This window comes from Petromyzon marinus, chromosome 13, assembly GCF_048934315.1.
Source record: "Petromyzon marinus isolate PM22_M1 ecotype Great Lakes invasive population chromosome 13, UKy_Petmar_22M1.pri1.0, whole genome shotgun sequence".
NCBI lineage: Eukaryota > Metazoa > Chordata > Hyperoartia > Petromyzontiformes > Petromyzontidae > Petromyzon > Petromyzon marinus.
The window spans coordinates 7,962,754-7,990,453 of NC_133679.1; the positions used below are offsets into that span (position 1 = coordinate 7,962,754).

The 27,700-nt window shown below is 46.8% G+C and overlaps 1 protein-coding gene across 4 annotated transcripts; it reads right to left on the minus strand.

Moving 5' to 3' along the window:
- Positions 1 to 176: 176 nt before the first annotated feature.
- Positions 177 to 26,506, minus strand: LOC116941933 (uncharacterized). Of its 4 annotated transcripts, XM_032953313.2 has the most exons (5): positions 26,018 to 26,502; positions 19,940 to 20,034; positions 7,937 to 9,099; positions 5,375 to 5,597; positions 177 to 3,209 (listed from the first exon to the last, which is right to left on the minus strand). In XM_032953313.2, the coding sequence occupies exons 3-5, from the start codon at positions 9,063 to 9,065 to the stop codon at positions 3,011 to 3,013; spliced, it is 1,551 nt and encodes a 516-aa protein (XP_032809204.2). In that variant the 5' UTR covers positions 9,066 to 9,099; positions 19,940 to 20,034; positions 26,018 to 26,502; the 3' UTR covers positions 177 to 3,010. The 4 variants fall into 4 exon arrangements, with proteins under 4 accessions (XP_032809204.2, XP_032809202.2, XP_032809207.2 ...); XM_032953311.2 differs by lacking the exon at positions 19,940 to 20,034 and having other exon boundaries at positions 26,018 to 26,499; XM_032953316.2 differs by lacking the exon at positions 19,940 to 20,034 and having other exon boundaries at positions 3,069 to 3,329; positions 26,018 to 26,506.
- Positions 26,507 to 27,700: the final 1,194 nt, after the last annotated feature.

Below are 27,700 nucleotides of genomic sequence, written 5' to 3' on the forward strand. Positions count from 1 at the left end.
TTGGTATGCGTTGGTGACTCGTTCTCAACTTGTGATCAGATTGGTTGTGTGTCCCTCCTGCCCTTGGACAGATTATATTTTGTTTTGCACCAATTTATAATAGAATTTTGAAACCCAAGGTAAAGTCTTATTTTCTTCGTGCAGTAATCAACTTTTAAAACAATCTAGAGAACGTGTTAGAAAGTGACAAAGCTTTATTTTGGTAGTTCATCGAATGGAGTATATAAAAAAGATACTAAAACGTGTTATATAATACACTTTACATCACGCACCAGTCACAACACCGCCACAACCACCCAGTCAACTTAACAGGACAAAGTTTGCTTGAAAATGTATTGATGATGATGCTGCATATATCTTCACTCATTGCAAGATACCGTAATGTGGATTTTTTAAAGTAACTTTTAAAAAATATATATATAAAAAAATCAACAATAACCTAAATCTGTCAGTATGTAAAATGCCTAAAGTAAATGTACGTAAAATAGTATTGCATTTAAATTATGTTACAATACCTGCAGTGATCTGGCCATCATTTGCATTCTCATGATTTCAAAAATAAATTTAAATATGCGGGGAATGAAGATCGCAGCTGTAACAATGAGAATAAAACACTTAAAAACATAGTCATCTCTTATAAAAGTTACATTTATGCAACGTTAACACTGGGCATACTGTACTCACAAGAGAACCGGTCCTTATCCATAGACGTAAATGCCTACGCACCCACATAAGACGACTGCTTAATATCCATGCACAGCTGGCAAGCTTAAATACAATAACGGATAGCTGCATCTGTACAAACATGTGTGCACAATGGCTCTCTTCTGTGCGGTCACGGACACAGCACGCATTTAACACGCCCTGCTTGATGACAAATTAACCCTGGCCACACACACAGCGCCTTTTCGTGGCTTGATGCCAACCTGCATCGTGCCACAAAGACCAATATTGGCATCGGGCAGAGGACAGTACCAATTTTGCTTTGTTATGGGTGTCGCGTCTTCTTTGCTTGTGTCGGAGGTATGTCCAGCATTGTGAGTCCCCCCGCAATGCATTTGAATGGTGTGTCCTCCACATGGTGCCAATTAAGCTGCTGTGTATGTACAAGTATAGCCCTTTTTGTCTTTCCACTGCTGGATAAGGGCCTCCCCACACCTTATGCAGGCTGTGGGGGTTATGCGATCATACATCATTGTGCTCGTCGATGCGTGTTGGTGAAGACGAGGGGCACAGACGTGGGAGCGTTGGAATACAGTACGGCAATAGATTCTGCTCCACTGACCTCACCACGTCGCCCCCGCAGTCTATGGCAACCTGTTTGTGTATGGCAGTCACCAATACAGCACTACTCAACGCTCATCTTTGCTTAGCTTCTGCATTCTGAGTGATATGGCAACGTGTGCACATGAAAGCAATACAACGCGGCGTTTTGAGTTGAGTCGCAGGACTGGGAATTGTGTTTCATTGGGCATGACGGGCTAACGGATGTTCTTCATGCTACAACCCACCGCGAGTCTCCATGCAACTATCTACCCACACTTACACACGACAGCACATGTCGATGTTGAACCTAGGTGTTACGGTACGATGTATGGCGAGTACAGATATAACTTGACTATAAAGACCGTGAGCACCTTGGTGGGTTACTGATAATCGCTGTGTGTGTGCGTGCACTCTAAAAGGCAACAAGGGAACTGCTGCAAGCAAAGGCTGAATGCTGTAGATTTTCTATACCACTTGGTTCTCAACCCTGCACGTTGCAACCCCAGCTTCGATTTTTTTTACGTTAGATAATGTCTATTAACATGCATCAATTGATAAGTGAGGCATGTGCAATGTATTCAGCAGGTTCATGTAGCTATGGAAAGCCCGGCAAGTGATTGGTCAAGATTAAATTGGCTACCACTTGCAGAAGACGATGCATCGGAGGCCATTCTCTGTGTAACATTAAAGTAAGATACTGGGGCTTATTTTAAAAAAATATATTCCGGAGCCCAAACTCCGAACTGGAGACATTTCCCAGAGCTTTGCCCCAGACAGCTCCGGCTGAAATCAAGCCCTGCTAACAGACCATGCATGGCCTATACCCAGGCATTATTTTATTAAAGGGGCAACTCCCGTTGCTGTACACTACCTAATATCTCAGAATTGTTTGATTGAATTAACTTTTCATTTGCCCCATCCTATATGGGCGCTACCAGCAAACGGGCACGATCACGGCCTTGGGGCGTTGGCAGGGCCTTGTGGTATAGTAAGTTCGCCACTCTGCAGAGTTTCACGGTTCGAATGCGGCACAGGAGGTGTTTTAACCGTATTAAAAGGTGCCATCTGCTTCGCCGTGAATGTAAAAAAAAATGCTGTTATGTCATTCGAAATGAGTATGCAATTGTATGTTAGTGTTGTCCAAACCAGCAACATTTGTAAAAATTACTGAATTGGGATTACACAGCGTCTTTGTGATTGCCTTGCCCTTTAAGAATGGCACAGACACCAATGTACTGAATTATTCTTTATTATGATCAGCCAAGTGCTTTAACTTTAACAACCACTGTATGCCTGCTGTGTATATCATAATGCCAATTCATTCCCTTCCTCTGTCTAGATCTGCACTACATATTAAACATTTTAGCACCATTTGTTATCCTCTGCCCAAGACTACAGACCGACTGAACTTTTTATCGATACAGCTAGTGTTGGTGCCACATCTGTTGAAGTTGGGCTTCATCTCGAATACTTAATTTACTTAATCTGCCAGCCCTTCTATTTGAACCGCTGGTTTAATGAAGTAATGTTGTATTAAGATACTACGGTACGGATGACATCACCACCAGGGGATGTGCCAACCCACTTGCTGGTCCAGTAGGGTACAGCCCATGAGGTCCTGACACGATGGTGCTGGGTTTGGTGGGCGACATTAAATTAGTGTCACGCTGCTGTGCCTGGTATCATGTGTGTGCGCACGCGTGTCGACTCCTGAACTGCATTTGCCTCGGCCGGTCGGCGCTCGTCAGCCCCAGAAGCGGAGCCGTGGCGGCGATGGTGCCGTGGGCGCGAGATCCGAGGACTGCAGGAAGAGGCGGTCAAGGCCCAGCGTGAAGAGGCAGTATAGGTTGTAGCAGAGCATGGCGAGCGCCGGAACGAAGACGAGGCTGAACCCGAAACCCCGGCATCCAGGGCACAGCACACAGCTCAGCAGGTACACCAGCCTAGATGAGATACAGCACACAGCTCAGCAGGTACACCAGCCTAGATGAGATACAGCACACAGCTCAGCAGGTACACCAGCCTAGATGAGACACAGCACACAGCTCAGCAGGTACACCAGCCTAGATGATATACAGCACACAGCTCAGCAGGTACACCAGCCGAGATGAGATACAGCACAGCTCAGCAGGTACACCAGCCTAGGTGAGATACAGCACACAGCTCAGCAGGTACACCAGCCTAGATGAGATACAGCACACAGCTCAGCAGGTACACCAGCCTAGATGAGACAGCACGCAGCTCAGCAGGTACACCAGCCTAGATGAGACACAGCACGCAGCTCAGCAGGTACACCAGCCTAGAGATACAGCACACAGCTCAGCAGGTACACCAGCCTAGATGAGATACAGCACGCAGCTCAGCAGGTACACCAGCCTAGAGATACAGCACACAGCTCAGCAGGTACACCAGCCTAGATGAGATACAGCACACAGCTCAGCAGGTACACCAGCCTAGGTCAGATACAGCACAGCTCAGCAGGTACACCAGCCTAGATGAGATACAGCACACAGCTCAGCAGGTACACCAGCCTAGATGAGATACAGCACACAGCTCAGCAGGTACACCAGCCGAGATGGCACAACACAGCTCAACAGGTACATCAGCCTAGATGAGATACAGCACACAGCTCAAAAGGTACATCAGCCGAGATGAGATACAGCACACAGCTCAACAGGTACATCAGCCGAGATGAGACATCACACTGCTGAGCATAGAAGACTGCATACAGCGCTCACATCCGTATAGGACATCAGTCTGCATGAAAATTTCACAGCGCCACGATAAATCTGAGACATGGGTCTAAGATTTATCGTACTTTTATGTGTCAATACAATCTCCATCACGGACAAATTCAACCTAACGATGGGATTTGCTTAAAAACTCCACGATCGTTTCTTTGGCAGCTTAATTGGCATGTTATGCCAGGCATTCATGCATCGGTGAAAGTTTATTATACATCTGTCAACAACTGGCGAAAACATAATTTAACACGTAAAATAATAAATAAGCAACAAAGGGTCTGTTTAACCCTATTGAAATAAAATAACATTTTGGTGAACCAGTTTATGAGCCTCCTGGACCAAAGTTTTCCAGCAACATTTCTTTAACATTACGCAGTTGGACGTACAGTACTGTATTTTCATTGCCTGCACATACGTTTCATTTTCATCTAATTTTTTCGCGACAATGTGCGATGTCTCCATTACGTACAATGGGGGCAAATCGCCAAAACGATTTGCTGCAGCCATTTCATCGAGATGGGAATCTGGCCCACAATCTTTTAAAATCAAATGGGAGCCCAAGAGAGCCTCTCTTGTAATAAGCCACTGGGCTCAACATGTCTTTTTTTACCCAACAGTCCTTGGGTTGGCAGGAAAGAGAAATCACTGCAGGATGCATGGAAGCAGACACTATGTGTGTGTAGATTGTATATGCCAAACACTCACTCACTGATGAAATTGGACAAACATCCCAATGCAGGACACTTCAGAAAAAAAGGAGTCTTGGAACTCAGGAAGGCTATCACATTTGGTATCCAGGGCTGATTTTCAGATTTATATTAATCTCAAAATTAGGGCACATCCCTCACATGCAGTATACTGACGAGAGATGGGCAGTTTCTAAATGCAAGCAATTTAATATTCCCCATCCTTTTTGTAATTTTTTTGTTATATTTTGTAATTTTTAATTGGTAATGTATTTCTAAATTGCAAAGGACACCGTTTATAATGTTTATATACACTACATCACTGGAGTAATTTTTTATGAATTTTACAACATTCAATTCGCACACACTCCAGCGTTGTAGATATGATTACGCAACAACGGTTGAGCTGGCTGAGACGTGTGTGCAGGACAAGTGAGCGCCGATCGCCGAGGCAGGAATTTGGGACAGTCTCCGTTAATCTGGCGGCCAAGGCGGAAGACCTAGGAGCAGATGGTGGGAAACTGTTAGGGAAGACCTTTGAGGTCGTGTATCTACTGTGCAGCAGCTGCCAGATCTGGCGGAACATAGCGTTGCCAAGCTGCGGTGCCATCAACGGCTCACGGCCATTGGTGACATCTCGAACCTGTGACCTTCGCCCACAATCCTCGACCAACGCACCTCCCGATGGCGAAGAGAGCGGCGAGGCTGGGCAGCACCTTGAGGTCGGCCTGCTGCAGGTAGGAGGCGAGCACCAGCAGGTTGAGCAGGTAGAGGAGCAGCTGCTCGGTGGAGCCGGCGGCGTGGCGTCCCCACGTGTTCACCCCGCGCTCCCGCTCGGCGCGACGCCCCGGCGAGCCTCCCGAGCAGGCGCAGAGCCGCACCACGCCCTGCGCCAGGACACCTGGGGCGACACGGGGTGAACGTGCGTGCAGGTCGGCAGTTCGCTCGCCAAAGCTTGTTTTATTTCCACCCCTCCGCCACCCCCCCCCCACCGTGGGTGGTGTAGTTACACATTGACGTGCCACAAAAAAATGTCTCTGCGGCGTGCACGAGAAAGTGGAAATGTACGTATGTACGTTGGAACTTCTTTCGCACCGTCCGCAGCCAACGCGTGCTAATCGGAGGTGCGGGAAATGGTGGCATAGTCTTGAGAACAACTGACGAGAGAGGAGAGATAAAGAAATAAGCTGAGGAGCGGAGACCGAGAGAAGGGGAACGGAGCTGTGGGCAACAGCGGAAGAGGTGGTCGGATTAAAGCGTAACAATACAGATGCCGCTGCTGGACAGGAGCGACAGGGTAAAGAGAGGAATTGAAGGAAATGGGGCAAACCCTTTGCTCAGCGGTGGGAAGTTAGGGCTGACAACAATGCCAACAACAGGCGTGAAATGCATTGTGGGAAGCAGAGAGCTGTGCAGCAAACCCCACTGCTGTGCTGCCACGTCTACGCTCCCCTGCTTTGCCAACCTACACACTGACCAGCGTTGTGCAGGGTTACCAAATGACCCCCCTATGATCCACACATCACAGGGAAGCCCTCATCCAGCAGTGAGTTGATGACAGGGCTGTACATTTACAACATCGATGGATGCGTGACTACTCGGTTTGTAACCGTTCAACTGGAAGCTGAATAAATTGTCACGATTCAGTGTCATGCTTCTATTCAATATTGAATCGTTTGGTCTAATTTGTGTAGCCTGTCTTGTATGTTGTGTCTCGTTTGCTCTGTCTTGTTTGTCATAAACAAATGGGTATGTTTGCATATGATTTACATAAATAGTAAATAACCAATTGCACAAATCCATGTCAATAACTCCGTACTTAAGGGCTGTGTCATCAATGACACAGCCCTTAAATGAATAAAAATATGATAGGCGTCATTCGTGCAAAGGCGCTTCTATCATAGCAGAGAGATGAAGGGCCATTGCCTGAAACGTCGCCTTAAAGTTTTTTTTACTCTTATTTACGAATGCATTAAGCTTTTGTTAATTTTGCATGTGCGCCACTGCCAATGAAGTATCACAATTATTTTATCCACAATATATGCATCTCAAGCTTTAGTTCGTTGAATAGATTTAGTCCAAAAGGTAGGGAGTAATACAAATGGAAGTTTGTTGGCTCTAAGGTCTTTAAAAGTAATACCATTTTGTTAAGAACGGGGGGTGGGCACTGGCACTCAGTTGCATCTTGTAATGAGCCACGGTAGCCTTGCTGCCCACCCCCCCCCTCTGCTGAGCAGAGCAAAGGCTAAAAGTCAAGAGAAATGCAGCGTGTGACTGGAAGCTTCTTGCGTCAGTAGTAGTAGACTTGCTCGCTCTCCTTCTCTGAGCTCAAACCCATGTGGCCACATTTGAGATATCGAGTAGATGACACGAGATATGATGAATTATACTCTTGTCCAACTGGAACAAGCAGTTCCACCTGGTAGAAAGGCCAACACCTGCAAATAATGAGTATAACCAAATCGCAACAGGAAAGCGCGTGCAGGCTGTTGGGATTGTCAAATTGTTCAACTCTTCGTATTGGTGGTCTATACAACAATATTGGCAGATGTTTAGCTCCTAAGCTGGTGGTCCGCATAAGGCTGAGAGCTTTGTACATGCAATGTGGTGATCACATGACATGCAAGGCATGATGGGAATTGTGGCTTCCTGCTGCTGTGTGTGTTATTAAATATAGTGATTATGCAAGGCTGGTCCCCGCTGAAAAAATGTGGAAATTATTAATTTTCCTCAAAACCTTGATCAAATATAAGCACAGCCCAGAGCTTGTTTGAACACAAGGTCAATATCACTTTTGATGACACACCATCTAATGTAGCACCAACCCTTTGTAAGGTTTTGCACCGATCACACTCCTAACTCCGAGCAAATGGAAAGCCATTCTCATGTATGGATTTTTTTGTTGCTCTGAGCTATCAGAGTAAATTTAAAAGAAGCAGGACTCAGATCTAGTTCTATAACTGGACCGTTACATTTTACAATATATTTCAAATGGAAGAATATGTCCCATTAAGGATAAAAGTGTGTCTTCAGGCTCATGTATAGAACAGAAGATTAAAATACAAATATCTGAACATTACATGATAAGACTCAGATATACACAACATTTGTATTATATTACATGTCCTAACATGCTGCATCATGAGACATACATATACCAAACCGAGATTTAAACAAACAAAAACAATGTATAGCCTGGCGTGTCGCGTCGACCATGCAGAGTGCAGGCCTCGCACTCACCGAACACTGTTGGGAAGAGCGTAAAGAGGCCACAGCGCAGCGCGTACACCATGCGGCTGGCCAGGTCCGGGCACACGGGCGCCTCGTAGGGCAGGTACTCGTAGGCGGCAAAGAGGGCAGCGGGGGCAGCGAGCACGGCCAGTAGCACCGACACCACGGCCTTCGCCTGTGCCCTCACCGCCGAGTGTCCGCAGCAGCGGCAGCAGCAGCAGCCGCTCCGCTTACGGCGCCCGCAGCGCGATCCTCCTCCTCCGCTGCCACCGCCGCCGCTGCACCCTCCACGTCCTGCTCCTCCGGGCTTCCCTGCGGCCCCGTCGCACGCCGAGGGGGCTTCGGCCGCTTCCAGGCACGCGGCGCCGCCGTCTTCACACGCCAGGCTGCCGCGAGACGACGGCCGACCTGAGAGGCCCGCGACGAGCGTCTCGCCGTCGGAGGAGGACGACGGGCGCAGCAGCGGCCGCGTCTCCGGGCTCCCGGGGACGCCCTCCCGCCGCGCGTGCAGCGGGGACGGCGACAGGTCGCTCTCCGTTTCCGGCTCGGCCGTGCAGGCGACGCGCCCCGGCCGCTGGTCCGCGAAGCTTTTCAGCGGCAACACGGTAACCTGGTGGCCGCCCTGGCCCACCGCGCGGCCCGGCCCATTCCCCGCGGTGGGCACCGAGCCGTTGGAGCGCAGGCCGGATCTGTCCGCCGACGTTCCCCTGCCGCTGCTGCTCGACCCGGCCATCGACGAACGCTTGGAGGGGGCGCCGTCCTCCTTGACGCCGTGGCGCGCGGGGTCCTGCGGGTGGGACTCCAGGAGCTCGGTCTGGGACTCGGACGACTTGGGCCGGCACTCGGACGGCGATTCCAGAGCGGACATCGACGAAGAGGTGGAGGACGAGGCCGAGGAGGAGGGCGAGGATCGCAGCTCGTCCAGGGAAGAGCCGAGGCTCTTGGAGGCCGGGACGACCGTGATTTGCGTGTCCAGGTCGAGGAAAGGCGCAAAGGAGAGGCCGCCTGCGTCGTCGCCCTCACCCAGCTGCCCGATGATGTCCGCGATGGACTCCTTCACTCTCTCGATCTGCTTTAGGTCCTCGGCCAGGCCAGCAGTAGATGGGCACGGCGGGCTCGCCATGACCCCGGGCTGCATGCGGGGCCCACGTCTAGAAACCTATGCAGGGAACCTTTCAAAGGGGAGAAAGAAATCCAGTGTGGGCAGTGTCTTCTGCAAGTCATAACGTTAAATGGTGATCGTTGGTTACACTGCAGACATCGGTATAAGTGTTCTCCATACGATCGTCCTGCTGAACTCAGCATGTTCATTATTTTTTTTAATTTAATTTCATAGTATCTTTAGTTTCCGTGAGAATTTTAATGTGCGTGAGATATGGCGACAACTTGGGGAGCAAGCAGTGGATTGATCATGGCTGATGATGATGACTACCTTTAATTTGCTTACCACATGTATTCCATATTACTCTTAATTTTCTGGTTCAATGAATGTATACAGTCAATAACAGGTTGTTTAAAAATAACAGAAACGTTCTAAATCAAGATCACAAACAGTTGAAACAGTTCCTGAAAAAGTGAAGTCAAAACATTGCGATATTCTCTCTCCTTTCCTCCCATTGAAAAGTAGAAACCTCATTATATATATATTTTTACCAATGTCTGATTCTATACTGCAAAGGGATAACGACACATCGCACATATTTTTCGTGCAGTATTATGTTAAACTTTGGATATCCACATAGCTGCCAAAGATCCCTCTGGGCAAATCTGCCACATGCCAAAAATGGGAACTGCGATGATAATGGAGAGAAAGGAAGAACACTCCCGACGTCTTGGCCTCCACAGTGGCAGAATATTTGGAGGATCGAGCTGCCACGGTTCAGTGAACGTCTCGCTATCACAATGCAACGAAACGGCCCCTCCGTGTGGTCTAATTTTCCCGATCTGTGTCCGCGCTGGGAGCATGAGATTCGTTTTATTTTGGAGCCGCAATTTCCAACCTCGTGTTGGGCCCCAGGCTCGGTGCACCTGCGACTTCGTTTTTTGATCAAAACAGACGTCATCTGGAGTGCGTTACAAACGCATGGGCTGGAAAGGGGTCCTGGACTAGGAACTCCCACGCAACTTTCATGTGGTCAATGTCCAACCCACGTTCGAAATCTCAGATGAGAGATCAAAACAGAACTTTCTTTTGCTGCCAGCCAATAGTATTTTTTTTAAAGATGTCTGTTTTTTTCCAGTTGACATATTGTTGAGATCAGCCATGCAGAATTTGTTTTTTTCCCTTGTCAGTAAAATGCTTATAATTACAAAGAATAGTATTTTGTTAATGCAATTACTAATTAAGTTGTTGCGTATACAGTATTAATTGCAAGTGTTTTGTTTGTACGTCTATGTACCATACAAATACCATTTTCTCACGGGATTTATTGTTAAATCTTGTTTTGTATTAGCCATTTTTATATTTGTACATATACATCAATTTGGTCAATCCACTGCTGGATGAGAGCCTCCTCATGCCATGTGATTTATGGGCGTTATTTTGCCATACATTAGTGTGGGTTGTTAGTCTGGGTTGTTGAAGGCAAGGAATACAGATTTTTGGCGCATGTCTTTTGCTGAACTTCCCTCTGCTGCCCACAACTTAGCCCCACAGAAGCCTATGTGCTTGCATCCCTTTGTATGCAGGATGGCGGCCGCCACACCCGAGCAGTATCCAGGGTCCAAACTGCTTATTCAAATACCTGAACGAAATCGAATGCATTGCGAGTGATCGGGCATATCCGTGGTTATTCTTATCATTTCACAAACAAACGTTTGCTTTCTGTCCAAACGGGAATGACCGTCCTCCAATTCGATCCATCAGAATTATTTACATCCAGGAGCGCTGCTGCCCTCTGGGCCCCAGTGCACTGACTTATGAGTCGCTGCGGGTGCGTGAATTTCATTGTCTCTCCTGACCCGTGGTCTGGATGAGCACGAGGATCCCCGTGGATTCATTGGCCAGGGTTGTGACGGCCACGCTCTCCCCACCAGGCGTCAATGGTCGTCTTTCGAACGACCCCATTCCTTCATCCCGCAGATTTAAACCATTGCTTTTTATTAAATATATATTTTTAAACAACATGTGTACATATCCCCCCGGTTGCATCTCGCAATGTGCTATCGGCATCACGTCACGAAACGAAAGTATCCAATCGGAACTCGCGCAGAGCAGTGCACCCCCCTCCCCCCTCGTGCTCGTGAGCGTCCCACAGAAGCGGATTGTCGTAGAGCTTCACTCTGTATACATCACGGTGATGCGTTTTTTTTTGTTACATGACAGCCGAACCAAATATGTTTTATTCTCAGAGCTGGAATTTAGGCAAATTAAGTGCAGGACCAAATTTACTGTGATCATTGGTGACTGGGTTGAGACCGTCAACTCGCTATATTCGATAACCTGGTCTAAGCGCAAGCAGCTGCTAGGATTCGAACCCAGGACTCAGCTCTGACGTTTGAGCCACCTGGCCACCGGTGATTTAATACATTTTAAATATTGGCGCAGTGGTTAGCGCACTTCGCTCTGAAACCGGTGACCCGACTTATATTCCCAGCCATGGACAACAACCGTGGCGAGTGAATTATGAACTTATCCAGGCCCCCCCCCCCCCCATGCACCAACTCGCAGTGACCAGCATGTTGAAGTATGGTCAAATAACCATCATAGCCGACACAGCATGGGGAGCATTTTGTACCGGAGCAGCTGTACAATAAGGCCTGTTACAAAAACTCTATTTTCCGTCTCATTACTCTAGCCATTTGTCGTCCAACCACCACAATGGGTGATGGACAGAGTGCAATCCCAACCCCCTCTTCGCCTTGTTCAAACACGCGCTGCTGTGCACTCTCTGATAATAATCGCTCAATACCTTTTGCTTTGGGACTCGCAGATGGCAGTGAGGCGGTGGTTGCATTCAACATTTTTTTTGCCCGCCGTCCGTGGGTCAGGCCGTGCCCTCTCAAATTAAAAAAGCAAACATCGGTGGGGAATTTTGTACTGCAGGTTTCCCGGTGTATTAATCCTTTTATACTTTTATACTTGCTACATTTGTGGGTATCGAGTTACTATTGTGTAACGACAGACAAACATTTGAACAAATCACGAATAGTAGGATTTCCCAGACGAGCAACGTTGCCCTGCCGAGCTACCCAGCCAGCGCAAGCTGCAGTCTATCGTCGGCACCAACTTTCATTTTTAAGTTTTACGGGAAGGCGTGGGTGGTGGGACACCACACACACACACCAGCCCCCACGAATGCAAAGCAGATGTTCAACCCCCTGTAGGTCGTCAGATCACTATTAAATACCCTTATGCTAATAAACACATTCTCATTTGGCCGTTTATGGAATTATTTGGCTGTTTGGAGAGCTTACGTTTGTATTTTGTTTAAGCAACCACAGCACGTGTGTGTGTGTTTTGGCTAAACGCTCGTCTAAAATGCTACAGAATTTCAAATATTGTATGGCTGGGAGGACCCCATGGGATTCATCAATGTCCCGTGTAATGTAACCCTGTGTGATTTGCATTCGTATGATGCTATTGAATGGTATGTTAATTAGTGCAGGGGGTTGACCATACTCGCCATACTGGTCAATGCGGTAGGTGAAGGAAGTAGATTTTGTCTTACCGAGTGCCGGACTGGTACTGGTGCTGCTACCAGGGCAGCTACTCGGGTCTACAAGGCTCTCAAGCCTCTTTCGCCCCGGCAAAGCCAATGCTCCGTTGAAGATGTGATAACTATGACCATGATGATGATGTTAAATATTATCCAGAGGGGTGACAGTTATTGAGAAAAAGCTCAGCGCATACCCAACTTAATGTCTTGACTGAGAGACCGTGTCACTGAGTGTGTCTGAGCAAAAGAAGGACTTCTTCTAGATCAGCTCAGCAGTAAATGAAAGCAACACTGCTAGCACTCCGGAGGACAAAGTTGTGATCAGGGACACGCAGATGTTCTGAGTTTAGAAACAAGTGCGCGCCAATAGCGTGCGCTTGTGAGATGCGTGCGGTAAGTGTGTGAGCGGCTGAGCGCGCTCCCTTCACTTCAACAGTGCAGATTACCGAGGATTCCAAATAACCCACACCACATCATTTTATATCCATTGCGTGCTGTGTATGACGAGGCCATGCCTGCCTTTTAACGCTGCGCTGTTTTGAATTCACGTTTGCACCAAACGATGGGCATGGAAAATGCAATTTCCAAATGGCTTCTGAACAGATGGCTTCTCTGGACAATGCGTTTCTCGAAAAGAATTGCAGAATGGTTTTTTTTTTTCCCATTGGCACTGAGCAGCTCAAAACACCACAGCTCATCCACACATGACTGTGGTGGGTGCCAAGCACTGGATCTTGGACTCTACAATAATTAAATTAAAAAACACAACCACAAATCCAGTGTCCTCCCCAGGCAAAGCTGTTGTTTGGGCATGTTTCGATAGAAGTGTATCCAGACACGGTTGCGTTTTCGGGTCTTTAAATCGAAAGCCAGCCACCTCCAGACACAACATTACTCTGCGGTGGACAACCGACTCTTAATACAAAACATACTCTGATTATTTTTTACCCCCCCCGTTGAGCTGCTTTCAATTATCTTCTAACGTTGTGTTGACGCCACACCGGCTGTGCGGTGGCCAGGGAACATCTCGCCAGGGGTGTAGCGATTCATCGATTCTGAAGTTTCGTCAAACTTCCATGGAATGACAGATATAATCGTCGATGATTTTCACTTCATGCCAGTGACGCACTCGTGTTGCATTGCGGCTCGTGGAAAAGAGAAAGTGGCACAAACGAAACGGACACAAGCGAAGAAGCACTGCAGAAAAAAATGTCAAAAACTTGATTTATGAATCGAATCATGGACGAGACTCCTCACAATGGTTTTAACTGCCAGTGGAGGAATGGGAGTTAATGTTTACGCCCCGAGCGAGCATCTATATTGAACCAGTGTGGGGTATGGATGGGTATTGTGCCTGGAGTAAAGCCACGTGCTAACCAATAATAATCATACAAGGCCTCTTTGTCAGTCCACTGCTGGATGACTGGAAACTGAACTCAGGCAGCCGGGTTAAACGTGCAATACCGGTAATAACGTCGCTCTGTGTAACCAGATACGATTTCATTAAGACCAACAGCTAAAATCCACGTGCGCTGGCGCAACAATCCATATGAGTGTACAACATGCAGGTTTTCACGGTCATCATTTTGATTCGCACCCAATTGTTGCCGTTATTCGAATTGTTCAACTTACCTGTGAGAAGAATAAATTGGCGCGTCGTTAACCGCCTATACAGTAAACGTCGTGAGAATTTTATTGTTTAATTTTATTTTATTATTTTATTCTCATTCTACGTGACTTTACCGAAAGAACCAAAGAAGAATATTCATGTATTTTGGCCAAACCCAATGTATATTTGAAAGAAAAAAAAAGCGTGTGCTTTGGTTACGCGTCGGTGTATTGTGAGTGGAAACTGGGTAGGATGGGGCCTTTGCGGCTGAGATCGTATCAGGGTACAGACCCACGTGCTGCTGTGGACTGCACGTGGTCCCAATTAGAGCACCTCAGAGGTGCTGTCTGGGCTCTCCACTGCCTCGTATCCCACTGACTTGGACTTTCAGAGCCATGCACTTATATCAATCGCAGGCTCCAACTACTATGTAGATGCGTGTGGTGATGCGTAGTGTCCAGCCCTTTTATCGATCCACTGCTGGTTGAAGGCCGATCCCCGTGGTGTATTGGTCAAATAAGTCGTTGAGTCGTACTTTTCCATGTACGCCGGTGAGTGCGGACTGGTGAAGGGGGCAGGGGACCAGTGCCGGACTAAGCTAGTGTGGGGCCTGTAGCATATGTTGTTATAAAGGGACCCTAATTTTTATTTGTTTAAACACATAAATATTAAAACATACATTTTTTTTTACTTTCATTGGCTATACGGCCAGATAATACGACAAATCGCTAACCTAAAACACCCAGTCGTTCGTAAAAGTTGAAGGCGGTATAGTACTACAGTAATCGAGCAAGTGCAGAATCACTTAACCGGAATTGATAGCTTGAAAGCGTTTAGCGCGGGGCCCTTGGAAGTGCGGGGCCCGTAGCTACTACTACTACATGTGTAGCTACTACTACATGTGTAGCTACTACTACATGTGTAGCTACTACTACATGTGTAGCTACTACTACACGTGTAGCTACTACTACATATGTAGCTACTACATATGTAACTACTACATGTGTAGCTACTACTACATATGTAGCTACTACATGTGTAGCTACTACTACATATGTAGCTACTACTACATGTGTAGCTACTACATATGTAGCTACTACATGTGTAGCTACTACTACATATGTAGCTACTACCTGTGTAGCTACTACTACTACATATGTAGCTACTACTACATGTGTAGCTACTACATATATAGCTACTACATGTGTAGCTACTACTACATATGTAGCTACTACATGTGTAGCTACTACTACATATGTAATTACTACATGTGTAGCTACTACTACATGTGTAGCTACTACATATGTAGCTACTACATGTGTAGCTACTACTACATATGTAGCTACTACTACATGTGTAACTACTACATATGTAGCTACTACATGTGTAGCTACTACTACATATGTAGCTACTACATGTGTAGCTACTACTACATATGTAGCTACTACTACATGTGTAGCTACTACTACATATGTAGCTACTACATATGTAGCTACTACATGTGTAGCTACTACTACATATGTAGCTACTACATGTGTAGCTACTACTACATATGTAGCTACTACTACATGTGTAGCTACTACATATGTAGCTACTACATGTGTAGCTACTACTACATATGTAGCTACTACCTGTGTAGCTACTACTACTACATATGTAGCTACTACTACATGTGTAGCTACTACATATATAGCTACTACATGTGTAGCTACTACTACATATGTAGCTACTACATGTGTAGCTACTACTACATATGTGATTACTACATGTGTAGCTACTACTACATGTGTAGCTACTACATATGTAGCTACTACTACATGTGTAGCTACTACTACATATGTAGCTACTACTACATGTGTAGCTACTACTACATATGTAGCTACTACATATGTAGCTACTACTACATATGTAGCTACTACTACATGTGTAGCTACTACTACATGTGTAGCTACTACTACATATGTAGCTACTTTTGCTACTGGGATAATCCGGCACTGCAGGGGACAGTGGCCCGGAATGAAACTCAGGAACCCAGGTTAACAGTGCAGTGCGCTTACCACTTGACCATAAGTAATCCAAATTTATATCAAAAATGAGTTGTATGTGCTTTATTTAGTTAAAGGTTTATATATAACTTGGGTTTGTATCCCGCAAAGATTTGGATCTCTTACAAAAATAGATACTTGGTCACAATAGCTGTGATGGGTTTGTACGTACGCAACAAAATCCCCATAAACGCTGTGTACTGTGTGTGGATGGGGTTGTGTGTGGGATTGTAAAAAAAAACATACGAGCGTCCACAATGTATTACATCCCAAGCGATGGGGATTACGACCATAACAACCAGAAACTATGTGAGAGAGAAAAAAACTACAACCGCTTCGTATGAATATTTCTGTGTCCTTGCATGGGGAGGGAGGGGGTAAAAATCCATTACGTTGCCAAAGACAATACAGACACACGCCAGTTTTAATAACGTGTGATGATTTGCACACACGGGGAATTAGGACCACAGTGCGCGATTATAGCTCGAGTTATTACACTGTGTAACCATTTTTTTTTGTTCCTGGGTAGTAAAGTGTTATTTCCTAATTGCGTATGTCTCAAAAGTACAGAAAATGGCTATTATTCCCCACAAACTTTGCTTTTGTGACCAGGACAGTGATATTTAGAAATTTACCTACATTCAATGAGAAAACGGGCGAATTTGTGTCTTTTCGTTCACATAAAGTCAGAAAAAAAACAACACATGAATGAAAATGAACATTTATTTATACTAAAGTAATACAAAAATTACTACAAAGATTTAGAAACCAAGGCGCACTACCACAAGCGGGACTGGCCATAGTGGACCGAGTTCTCTGTGGGGAGGAACAATCTCGAAAAAGTACTCACTTCTAAATCTTTTTTCGTCATTCTTGTATTACTTTAGTATAAATGTGTTAATTTTGATTCATTTGTTGTTATTCTCTGACGTTATGTGAACGAAAATACAAAAAAAAATTCGCCCGTTTTCTCATTGAAAATAGGTAAATTTCAAAATATCACTGTTCTGGTCACAAAAGCAAAGTTTGTGGGGAATACTAGCCATTTCCTGTACTTTTGAGGCATAAGAAAATTACGAAATAACACTTACTACCCAGGAACAAAAATTGTGTTACATAGTGTTATCGGAGTTTGGGTTGCGATCGTATCGAGTCGGCTCTTTGTCTGCCAGCTTGGATTTCGAGCTCTCAAAAACCGACACACGCTGTCGTTGAAGGTATCCTCCGTCTGACACCCTCGCCATTGACCCCGGCGTTCCACAAGGCCCCACCACCACCACCGCCCGCGTTGTCCTAAGCCACAGTCTGTTCTCTTTGTTACACCGTGGGGGTATGGGTTGGAAATGGGCGAGAACGTCTCAGTGGCCCGCGCGATATCATAAGAATGGGACGATAACCCCCCCCACACACACACACACTTCTACCCTTGCATCGCTACGGGCATCGGAGGAAAGGAGGGCCGGGGTGAGTCATGACCCATGCTGGGTGCATTCTTGTGCCCCCAGGGCCGTCATGGAAACGGCCGAGACTGTTTCACTTCCCACCGACTTCAAACAAAACTGCAGGACGTTGTCAGTGGCCACCGGGCGTCCTCCCTCCGTCTCCCCCTCTCGGCAAGCACGAACTCTCACCCCCCCTCCGTCTCCCTCGCGAGTCAGATTCTTCGCTCTTTGTGTGCCGCCTATTTTTGCGAAACCGTGCGTGCACGTTGACTTTGGACGTGCCGCGGTGGCGAGATGTTAACTCCCTCGTGTGGTGTGCAGGAGGTCGTGGGTTTGATCACGATCCTGGCGCCTGTATATTTGGAGTTTGAATGTTCTCCCCGTGGTCCGGTGGATTTTCCCCTCTATATTTAGAAACATGCCTTTAGAGTATACTCTTTGGTTCTTCAGGTGCGAGACGGTTGCTTGTGTGGCGATCGAAACGTCGTGATCTATTATTATTTTTCTACCTACCACGTGACTTTACCAAAAGAACAAAAGAGTGTGGATTCCTGCAGTGACGAAAGCGTCAAATGAAGAATGCCTTTAGAGTATTTGGCTGCTATACATTTCCACGCAATAAGCCAATTCGTTCAGCTATCATTTGTGATGGCCAGGTCGCTTGTGGAAAAAAATAGTAATGTAGCTCAGTGGGCTTTCCCTGGTAAAATAAAAAATAGTGTTTAGTTTAGAGCCGGTGACACTCCTCCCACGACGACAGGCAGACGAGATACGCACGCTGTTTAACACGCGCGTCGTGTGAACGAGCGCCACGTGACGAGTGTCGGGAATTGTCGAAGCGGTTGCGCATTGGCTTCTTCTGTCTGTCCGTCGAGAGGGGGAGCGGTGGGGCCCGGGTGGCAAGCCGATTTTGCACATCATCAACCACGTGGTTGTTAAATGAGTACCACTTCGTGGGATATCAATGGTATTTTTTTTTATCATACGGGTCCCCGTCATGGAAATGTGGAATTCCCCAATCGGGCCACCGATGTAGATGAATGCTGCCCCTCCCGTGGCTGCCCCTGCCGTTCGTGACGAGTGCTGGGAATGGTCGCAGTTTGTCCACGCGCTCTAATCCGCTGCTGGTAAAAGAAGTCCACTGCCACCACTACCACCTCCCCACGTTGATCCCCACGTTGATCCCCACGTCGTCTCTCGTCCTGTGCGGCACCGTGAGGTTTGACTGCCGCTCCTCCTACACTGATTGAATCATTCTATCAGCCCCCCGCCCATGCCACCCCCTCCCCCCGTTGATTGCACCCCCAAGGCATGTGCTCCCATGGGTCTAGTCCCATGTGGGCGTCTGATTGCCTTCCCATGAAGGAGTTGTAATGAGAAACGACTGCATTACGTCATTGACTAAAGCTGGGTTGTGGTTGATATTGAATCCATTAATTGTTACAATAGGCATAGACGCAGTGTATTGCATTTTTGTGTATGTATCAAGACGTGGTTTGCTCAAAGATCTCCTAGGGTTTGTATAGAGTTGGCAGACTATATGGATCAAAGGAAGTCACCCTATTGAGATTAGGCTTCTTTATTTAATTATGAGCCACAATTCAATGGGAACTCTTCTCGGTTGGTTAATTCGGTCCAATCTTATTTTAATCATCTGAAGCAGATAATGTATACAACTTTATATTTTACTTGCAGTACATAATGCATTGAGAAAGAAAGTGTAACAAAAGCTTAAAGTGTGCATAGAAGCGTGGAGAGATATGCACTCAAAATAATTACATTGCGTCGCAGAGAGAAAAAACGAACACGTGGATAAGAGATCATCAGCAAGTTAGAGGCTTCACTTCGACTTTTGGGCAGGACGACACTTTCGTCTGGAAGGGACGCTGCTAGTCGAGACTAATAACAGGGGCAGCCAAGGCAGGGACAGCATTCATCTACATTGGTGGGCCTAATGGGAATTCCACATTCCTATGGCTGGGGACCCGTATCCATAAGATTACCCCACGAAGTGGCACTCATTTAACAACCACGTGAGGATGATGTGCAGTTTCGGCTTGCTCACCCCCCCCCCCCCTTCGTTATGGACGGACAGATAACGAAACTATGGCACAACTGCTTTCAACATTAGTTTGGAATGCGTAAAAAATATACGAATTCTCCACGAAATGCACCGAGAAGCGAGCAGGGCATGTGACGTGGAGGGACGCCTAAAATGTGGACGCGCCGGCTATAAATAAAACGTTAAAAGTGCTCACTGCAGTGCCCTCTTTTTTGAGTTTCCTCTCATCTCCAGTGACCGCGGCCGCCTCACGAGGAGTTGTTTGGATTTTCCAGAGCCGCTGAAGTGTTTCTGTGAGATGGGGGAATTGGCGGAGAAGGGCCGGGGAGGGTGGGTGGATGGGTGGGCGGAAGGTTTTGGCAAAAGATTAGTAGGGTGGCCAGACTGGAAAGTGCTCTGTGTAGTCTGTATTGGCCGTCTGTTAGTCACCAAAGCAGCTGCCATCTGATGGGCCGTGACCTCGCTGCCCCGCGTGAGTGAGTTAGGGGGTTGAGTGGTGGTGGTGGCATGGACGTTTGAGAACTTTCCTAATCGTGACATGTGCGACTGTGTTTATAGCAAGGGGCTCGCAAAGTCGTTGGAAATGCAGAACGCTGGGAGTCACACCCGTCTTTACATATCCATTAACTTGTATCTTTAAAACCTTTAATAGTCTAGATTTGAAGTTTCCGTGACTGCAGGGATCCATACTCTTTGGTTCTTTCGGTAAAATCACGTAGGTATACATAATAGTGCTGTTTGTTTCTGGCCGCTTGTTATTTTTTGCAACGGCGATTTCAAATCAGCATGTGCATCCAGTCGTGTTTTTATTCTTCACAGAAGCATCGTGCGTTGTATTGGTGGAGCAGAGGCAGATAATCCCGGCCACCTGAATTCGATTCCCCACCACGGCTACCATGAGACATGAGTGCCTAATAATTTCTGAACTGGTCCTGCCCCCATCGTTACCACTGGTCAGCGTGGTGAAGTATGGTCAAACAATCACCCATCACCGACTCGGAATGGAGAGGTCCTCATCCAGCAGTGGATTGAGAAAGAGCTGTACATTACACTGTTACATTACAGTTGTATTATAACACACCAATTACACATACACGATTGTGATTGGTGTAAATCCTAATGGTGTTCTGGAAGGACTACAAAGTTTAAAATGTTCACAGTCAACGCGTCTAATTATAAACAATACGATATCCAACACTTTAGATTTTGGTCTCGTTGAAATTACAGCCCGGAGGTTGATTGGTTTCACTCATAGGGCAGGGTCAGCCTGAAGTTCACCATCGTCTTGACGTCTGGTGTTAAGCACTTGCGAATAACGTGATCTCAATCACTAGTGAACCAAGTCATCCCTCCACCCGTGGAGTGTGCTGGTAAAGTTGGTGGAAGCTAAGCTTTAAAGTTGGTAAATATATCCACACAAGTCAGGGTTTTTTTCATATGCGTACTACAATACACAATCGATCACGTGGCCATTATGCTTTTCATTAAATGTGTTCATTTTAGTCTCAGATAACGTCACTGTGATTGGACATTCCGAAGCGTAACATTGAGTTTCACTGCTAACATGATTTAATTACATGCTAATTATCGATAATTGACAATCGCGTGTCAAGCAGTAATTATAGCTCCTGAATAGATATGCTTACTCAAGAAATGTACGGTATCGTGTACATCCAGCAATGGGGAAGCTACGTGGCAGGGATATGACACACACCGTGATATACAAATTATAAACGCAAATGTAGTTATGTATACTATTGCAAGCACCGAGTGTATACTATGCATGAGTGTTGTATGTGTGTAATGCATATGAATGGATGTATTATATATATGAATGTGTATAACAATGCATGACATGGCCTGACTGAAATTTTCATTATGTAACGTATATTGGTTTCATACTCTTTGTTTTTTTCGGTAAAGTCACGTAGGTAAAATAAAATACAAGAAAACAATTAAATCACGACGTTTCAGAGGCAACACAAGCTTCCGTCTTCAGGTGAAACATTCACAGCAAGATCGCTGCATCAAGTGGGGAGGCTCTGAGAGCCTCGAGCTTAAATACAGGTTAAGGGGGGGAGGAGCCAAGTAGGGGACATTGATGGAGTGCGGGGCTAAGTTAATCCGTCTTTTGTTATGTTGAGGGTGCGGGGGATGCGGTGGGTCACTGCACGGGGGCAATATGAAAATGGAAACAAAAATGGAAAAGTTCGGAAAGAATATGCTGTGTGCTTACAAGGTAGCTAAAGTTTTGACTTGGTTTATGACATCTTTCCAGTGGTTGCTTAATGTACCTGCACTGGTTAGGCACTGCCTCACCAACACCTACTTTACTTGGAATGGCACCTTCTACAAACAAAATGAGGGTACCCCTATGGGTTCCCCCTTGTCACCAGTGATAGCCAATGTTTTCATGGAGAAATTTGAATCAGACGCCATCCAGACATCCACCCTTAGTCCTTCCCTGTGGAAGAGATATGTGGATGACACTTTCGTCATTTGTCCACATGGCCTCCCAGCTTTGAACCATTTCCTAGACCACATCAATTCCAGACACCCATCCATCAAATTCACCATGGAAGTGGAGAAAGATGGCAAGCTGCCATTCTTGGATGTTCTGTTTGAGAGGAGGACTGATGGCTGCTTGGGACATTCTGTTTACAGGAAGTCCACCCACACAGATTCATACTTGAAGCCTGATTCCCACCACCACCCGGCTCAAAATAATTATCTCATCAAAACATTATACCATAGAGCTCATTGCATTTCTGACCAACACCACCTGACCAGTGAATTAAAACATGTACATCTAGCCCTCAAGATGAACGGTTACTCTCACCGTATCATCTGCCAAGCTGTTTCTCCCACCATACAGAAACAACCACTTGACACTCCGATCAAAATCATCACACTGCCATACATAGCAGGCGTTACCAAAAAGATTTCCAAAATTCTAAACAAACACAAGATCCAGGCTCGATTCAATACAGTACACAAAATCCGTGATCTGATCCCATCCGTAAAGGATGTCATCCCTCACTTACAGTACCCCGGTGTTTACAAATTGAGTTGTATCTGCGGTGACTGCTATATCGGGGAGACAAAACGACATATTTCTGACCTAATTCGCGAGCACAAATCAGATTTGAAACACGGCAGAACGAATTCGTCAGCCGTAGCTGATCATTGTTTCAACACAGCAGGTTCTCATGAGATTGTTTTCTCCGATATCAAGGTACTATGCAAGCCTCCCGGTCATTACCAAAGATTTGTCCATGAAGCCATCCAGATATACAAACATAGACACAACTTCAACCGAGAGGATGGTTTTAAATTAAGCAACCACTGGAAATATGTCATAAACCAAGTCAAAACTTTAGCTACCTTGTAAGCACACAGCATATTCTTTCCGAACTTTTCCATTTTTGTTTCCATTTTTCCATTGCCCCCGTGCAGTGACCCACCGCATCCCCCGCACCCTCAACATAACAAAAGACGGATTAACTTAGCCCCGCACCCCATCAATGTCCCCTACTTGGCTCCTCCTCCCCCCCTTAACCTGTATTTAAGCTCGAGGCTCTCAGAGCCTCCCCACTTGATGCAGCGATCTTGCTGTGACTGTTCCACCTGAAGACGGAAGCTTGTGTTGCCTCCGAAACGTCGTGATTTAATTGTTTTATTTTATTTTATTATACCTACGTGACTTTACCGAAAAAAAACAAAGAGTATGAATCCTTGCAGTCACGAAAGCTTCAAATCTAAAAGTATATTGGTTTGCTAAATCTACATGTTAAAGGGCATGCGTGTGCAAGTGAACATGTATATATTATATTCGTATGGGATACAGGCATGCATTTATATATGCATGTACATGTACCTATATGTACATGTGTTATATGTATACGTGAGCTGTGTCACAGTTACATATGTAAGTAGCTATGTATGTGCATGCGCATGTGACCACTTATTTGCGTATGTGAAGGAATGCATGCATGTTTGTATATATACCTGAATAATGATGCATGCATGCGCATTTGTGTGTGTTGCGCATTATGTACACACTATGTATTACATACTACCATATGTATAATTATACATCTGCTTATACGTGAGTGCACACATATATATGCGTGCACGTACACATGCAACGTATGGGCCATGCACATTACAAACGCATGCATCGCTCGCTCTGCGTGCACGCGTGGCCGTGTCTCAGTCGTGCGCGGCTCACGCCGCACTGCATACTAAGCAGAGGCCGGGATCAGCAATCCCACAGCCACCCGGGTTCCTTGCAGCCCCCCCCCCCTCCTGATCGCCTCTCCCAGTTCTCTCGGGTTCCCCACCTCCTTCTGTGTCTCCTTTCCCAGCTCTCCTGCTGCCCTTCACAGTTCTCTCTTACCCCAGCCCACCCACCCACCCCGCGTCCGACAGGTCTCACCCCCACTCCTATCCCGTGTCTTCCCCGGGAAAACATCACGCATCACGCCGGGAGAATCCCTCCATACCCACCCACAGCCATACGCACGGCCGTGTGAACGATATTATATGCATTACGTTGTGTGCGTGTGTCTGTATCGCATGTGCACTATAGTGTGCATGCGTATACATGCACATATGTAATGGTGTAATGCATGCATTGCACGCACTATGAGTGTACATATTCGCGCATGTGCGTGTTTCCACACATACAATACGCCGTATGCATAGCCTAGCCATAGCAGTGACACGGTCAGCATTTGACCACAGCATTCACACGGTCAACGGCTCCTATTAAGATCCCCAACCCTGTGTGTATGCGTCGACAGTGGCATGAGGGCGTATGTATGCATGCGCGTGTTTGATCAGTACGTCTTCCAATTATGCGATTTTCAACCCATGCAAAGTGAAAATTAATCACCGGCCAGTGAACACGTATGGACATACAACCCCCATGATCGACACGGCATGTGGTAGCCCTCATCCAGCAGTGGATCGACAAAACGAATGTAGTACTTGTAATTGGGTCTCAATACAACTGCAGTGGTAACTTAAAGCGCCTTTAATTAATTTATATGTCGGGTCATGTCGCGGGAATATAATGACAAAGTGTGTCGTACGCCATAATTCACCCGCAACATCAAAATAAGCAAATGTGCATCATTATCCTGGTCGGGGAAAGCCAAACTACGTGTTCATGCGCCCTCTTAACAGGACGCGTCATGAGGTGTGTGTCTGTGTGTGCGCCCTGTGGGCACCACAGCATGCGCTGGCACACCTGTGATGTACGTCTTTCCCGTACGTCTGGTGTAGGCCACACACACATATGCGCGAGCTGGTTGTTAAACACAAGGATTCCATCATGGCATTCCGCGCGTGTTGTTGCTGCCGCCGCCGCTGCTGTTGTTGTTGTTGATATTCCAGGAGGCTCGCTCACATCAACAAGCGCTCAGCATTGTCGGTGCCCTCGCATCACGCGCTACCGAATTGATGCCGACGCGATGGAAAATGAGGAGGAGGAGGCTTTTGAAACGGCGTCCTTGTGTCCGCGAGTCTCGATCAATTCATATTCACAAGCATCTCTGGCCGTGGCTTTAGCTCCGGGAAGGGTACATTGTTTTCGTGGAAATTTGACCTGGCAGGCTGATGTGTGCGCGCGCGCGTACTAACAGCCCCATTCCAGATAATTATCGATGTGCTATGAAAATGAGTCGCTGCCCGAAACGTCACCCATTATACATTCCCCCCCCCCCTTTTTCAAGCAGTGAGTTGTTGACGAAAATGTAGATTAATATTTTTTTGTAATTCCTCCCAACATACACCCGCACGGTTTTGTCCTATTGTTAAACATCACTCGCGCTGTGTGTAAGAATATAGGAACGACTATCCAGTAGTTTATGGCGTCATTGGATATTTCACTCAGCATTCCCACATGAGCAATCAGATATCAGGGTGGCTAAAGATCTTGTCCGCGTCATTTAATCTAAACGGGTATACAGGTCGCTTAATTAATGGTTTCCGCCATCGTCTTACTCATCTATGGTAACACCGTTGGCCTCGACCTGACAATGAACAACATGCGAGTATGCAATGATACAGCAGCTAATTACGCGCGCCCTTAGCCGGTATAGAATTCACCCCGAATGCCCGCGCCCCGCGTGCACAAACGCGCACCCCCAAGACCCCCGTCTCTCGCTGTAACGACGCCTCATTGCCTCCACATGCATCACACACACACGCACACACTAATGCATTCTCCTCTCCCGTGGTAAGTCGCTCCGATGCAGCCAGCACTTACCGCAATGGTGTGCGTCCTATCCTTCCGCTTGCAGCAATGATGAATTATATGTTCATCCTCCCTGCAAAGAGAGATGTCCTCCCTGCTGTACGGCCGCCACCACCACAACCACCACGGCCGCACGCGCACACGCAACCATAAGGCATCTGCCCGTCTGCTCACACTCGCTGGCCGAGCACACTGGCTGGCTCAGCAGCACCCGTGCCGGAATGTACCACTGCCTGTGCCCCGCGCGCGCGTGTGTGTGTGCGTGCGTGTGTCAAGGGTGTGATGAGGCAGGGTGCTGGGACCACAACCTCTCCGTGTATGAACTTACACACAATTTGACGCGGGGCGGGGGGGGGGAGGCTGATCTCAATTTAGCGCGTGTACATTCGTCACCGTGCGCGTTGCAACGGTGCGCGCTGGATCGAATTTGAGTTCCATCTCTTCGTGAACGCTTCCATATCGACGCGTCCCCGGCACCCCTCCGTGAATTGTGTGGTTCCAGAATGGCTCACTCCACTCCGGGCAAAGAAACGCTTGCTGATTTTAAGCAAGTTGTGCTGATGCTGCAAAGTTGCCACACACGGTGATGATGATCAAGCAGCTGCTGTAATCGCACAAATATTGCACGGGATGCGTTGGCCTTAAAGGAAACTGACAGACATCATTTTTGCGCAGTTTTTTGTTGCTGTTAAATATGAAACCAAGGAACCTTTGTGGGGTTCGACCTCGTTCCTTGATGCATGATGCAGTCACGCAGGCATTGTGGCTTCGGGCGAGAGATCAAATGGAACGTTGTAATACATTTTAAATTAGCTTGCGACGTGTGAACGCTTGGCACAATACAATCTTCGCCATTCACCACGACTCAGAGGCGTGAGGAACAACAACCACGCGGTCAGCCGGTGCCAACAATTACCAAAGATGTTCAGTCCTATTATCGGCAAATTAATTAGTGTTGATATGAAGGTGGAAATTGGAGGACCCGGAGAAACCCGAAGCGTGCGAGGGGGGCGAAATTCGATCTCATACAGACGGAACAGGCAAGTTCCACATTTGCTGTGCTGCCTTCTCCTGGCAAACCAGGGTTATGGCACCTCGACGCCCACGGGAAGGGAGTTTCGCGACATTTGCGTGATCCACCAATCCTCGCCTCCTGGATTACAGGCGTGCATAGCCACCACCGCTCGGGTGCTGGGCAATTGCATTTGATGCGTCTGCTGCCGTGAAATATTCCTTGTAAAATGTAACAAAAAAATCCCTTAACGTGTACAATAGCCGATTCTGAATGACCACCAATTATTAATTCACTTACTCTAGAGGGACTCGCTCGAGCTGCGTCGAATGAAGGCCCTTCTGCCGGCAGTGGCAGAGCAGGCAATTGCAGGGCTGCGCCTTCACCTTGACCTTACTTTCGAGGATCTGCAAAAACAAAATATAGTCGCGCGTGCTTTTATTTTCTCAAATGAAATGTATATGAAGAGTGTAATGGAATAACTTCGCCAACAAGGATGCGACGTTTGACTGAAGAAACTTATAAGCAAAACTAAAGAAGTGCGCAACAACTCGATTGCTAAATAACATCCAATAATTGCTGTAAGGAAGCAACTTTAAGGATCGGGATCTAACGGGTGGAATGTGAGTGCAGGACAGAGCTCTTTTGGAAAACTTAATTTGATCGTGGAAATGTGCCTGAAG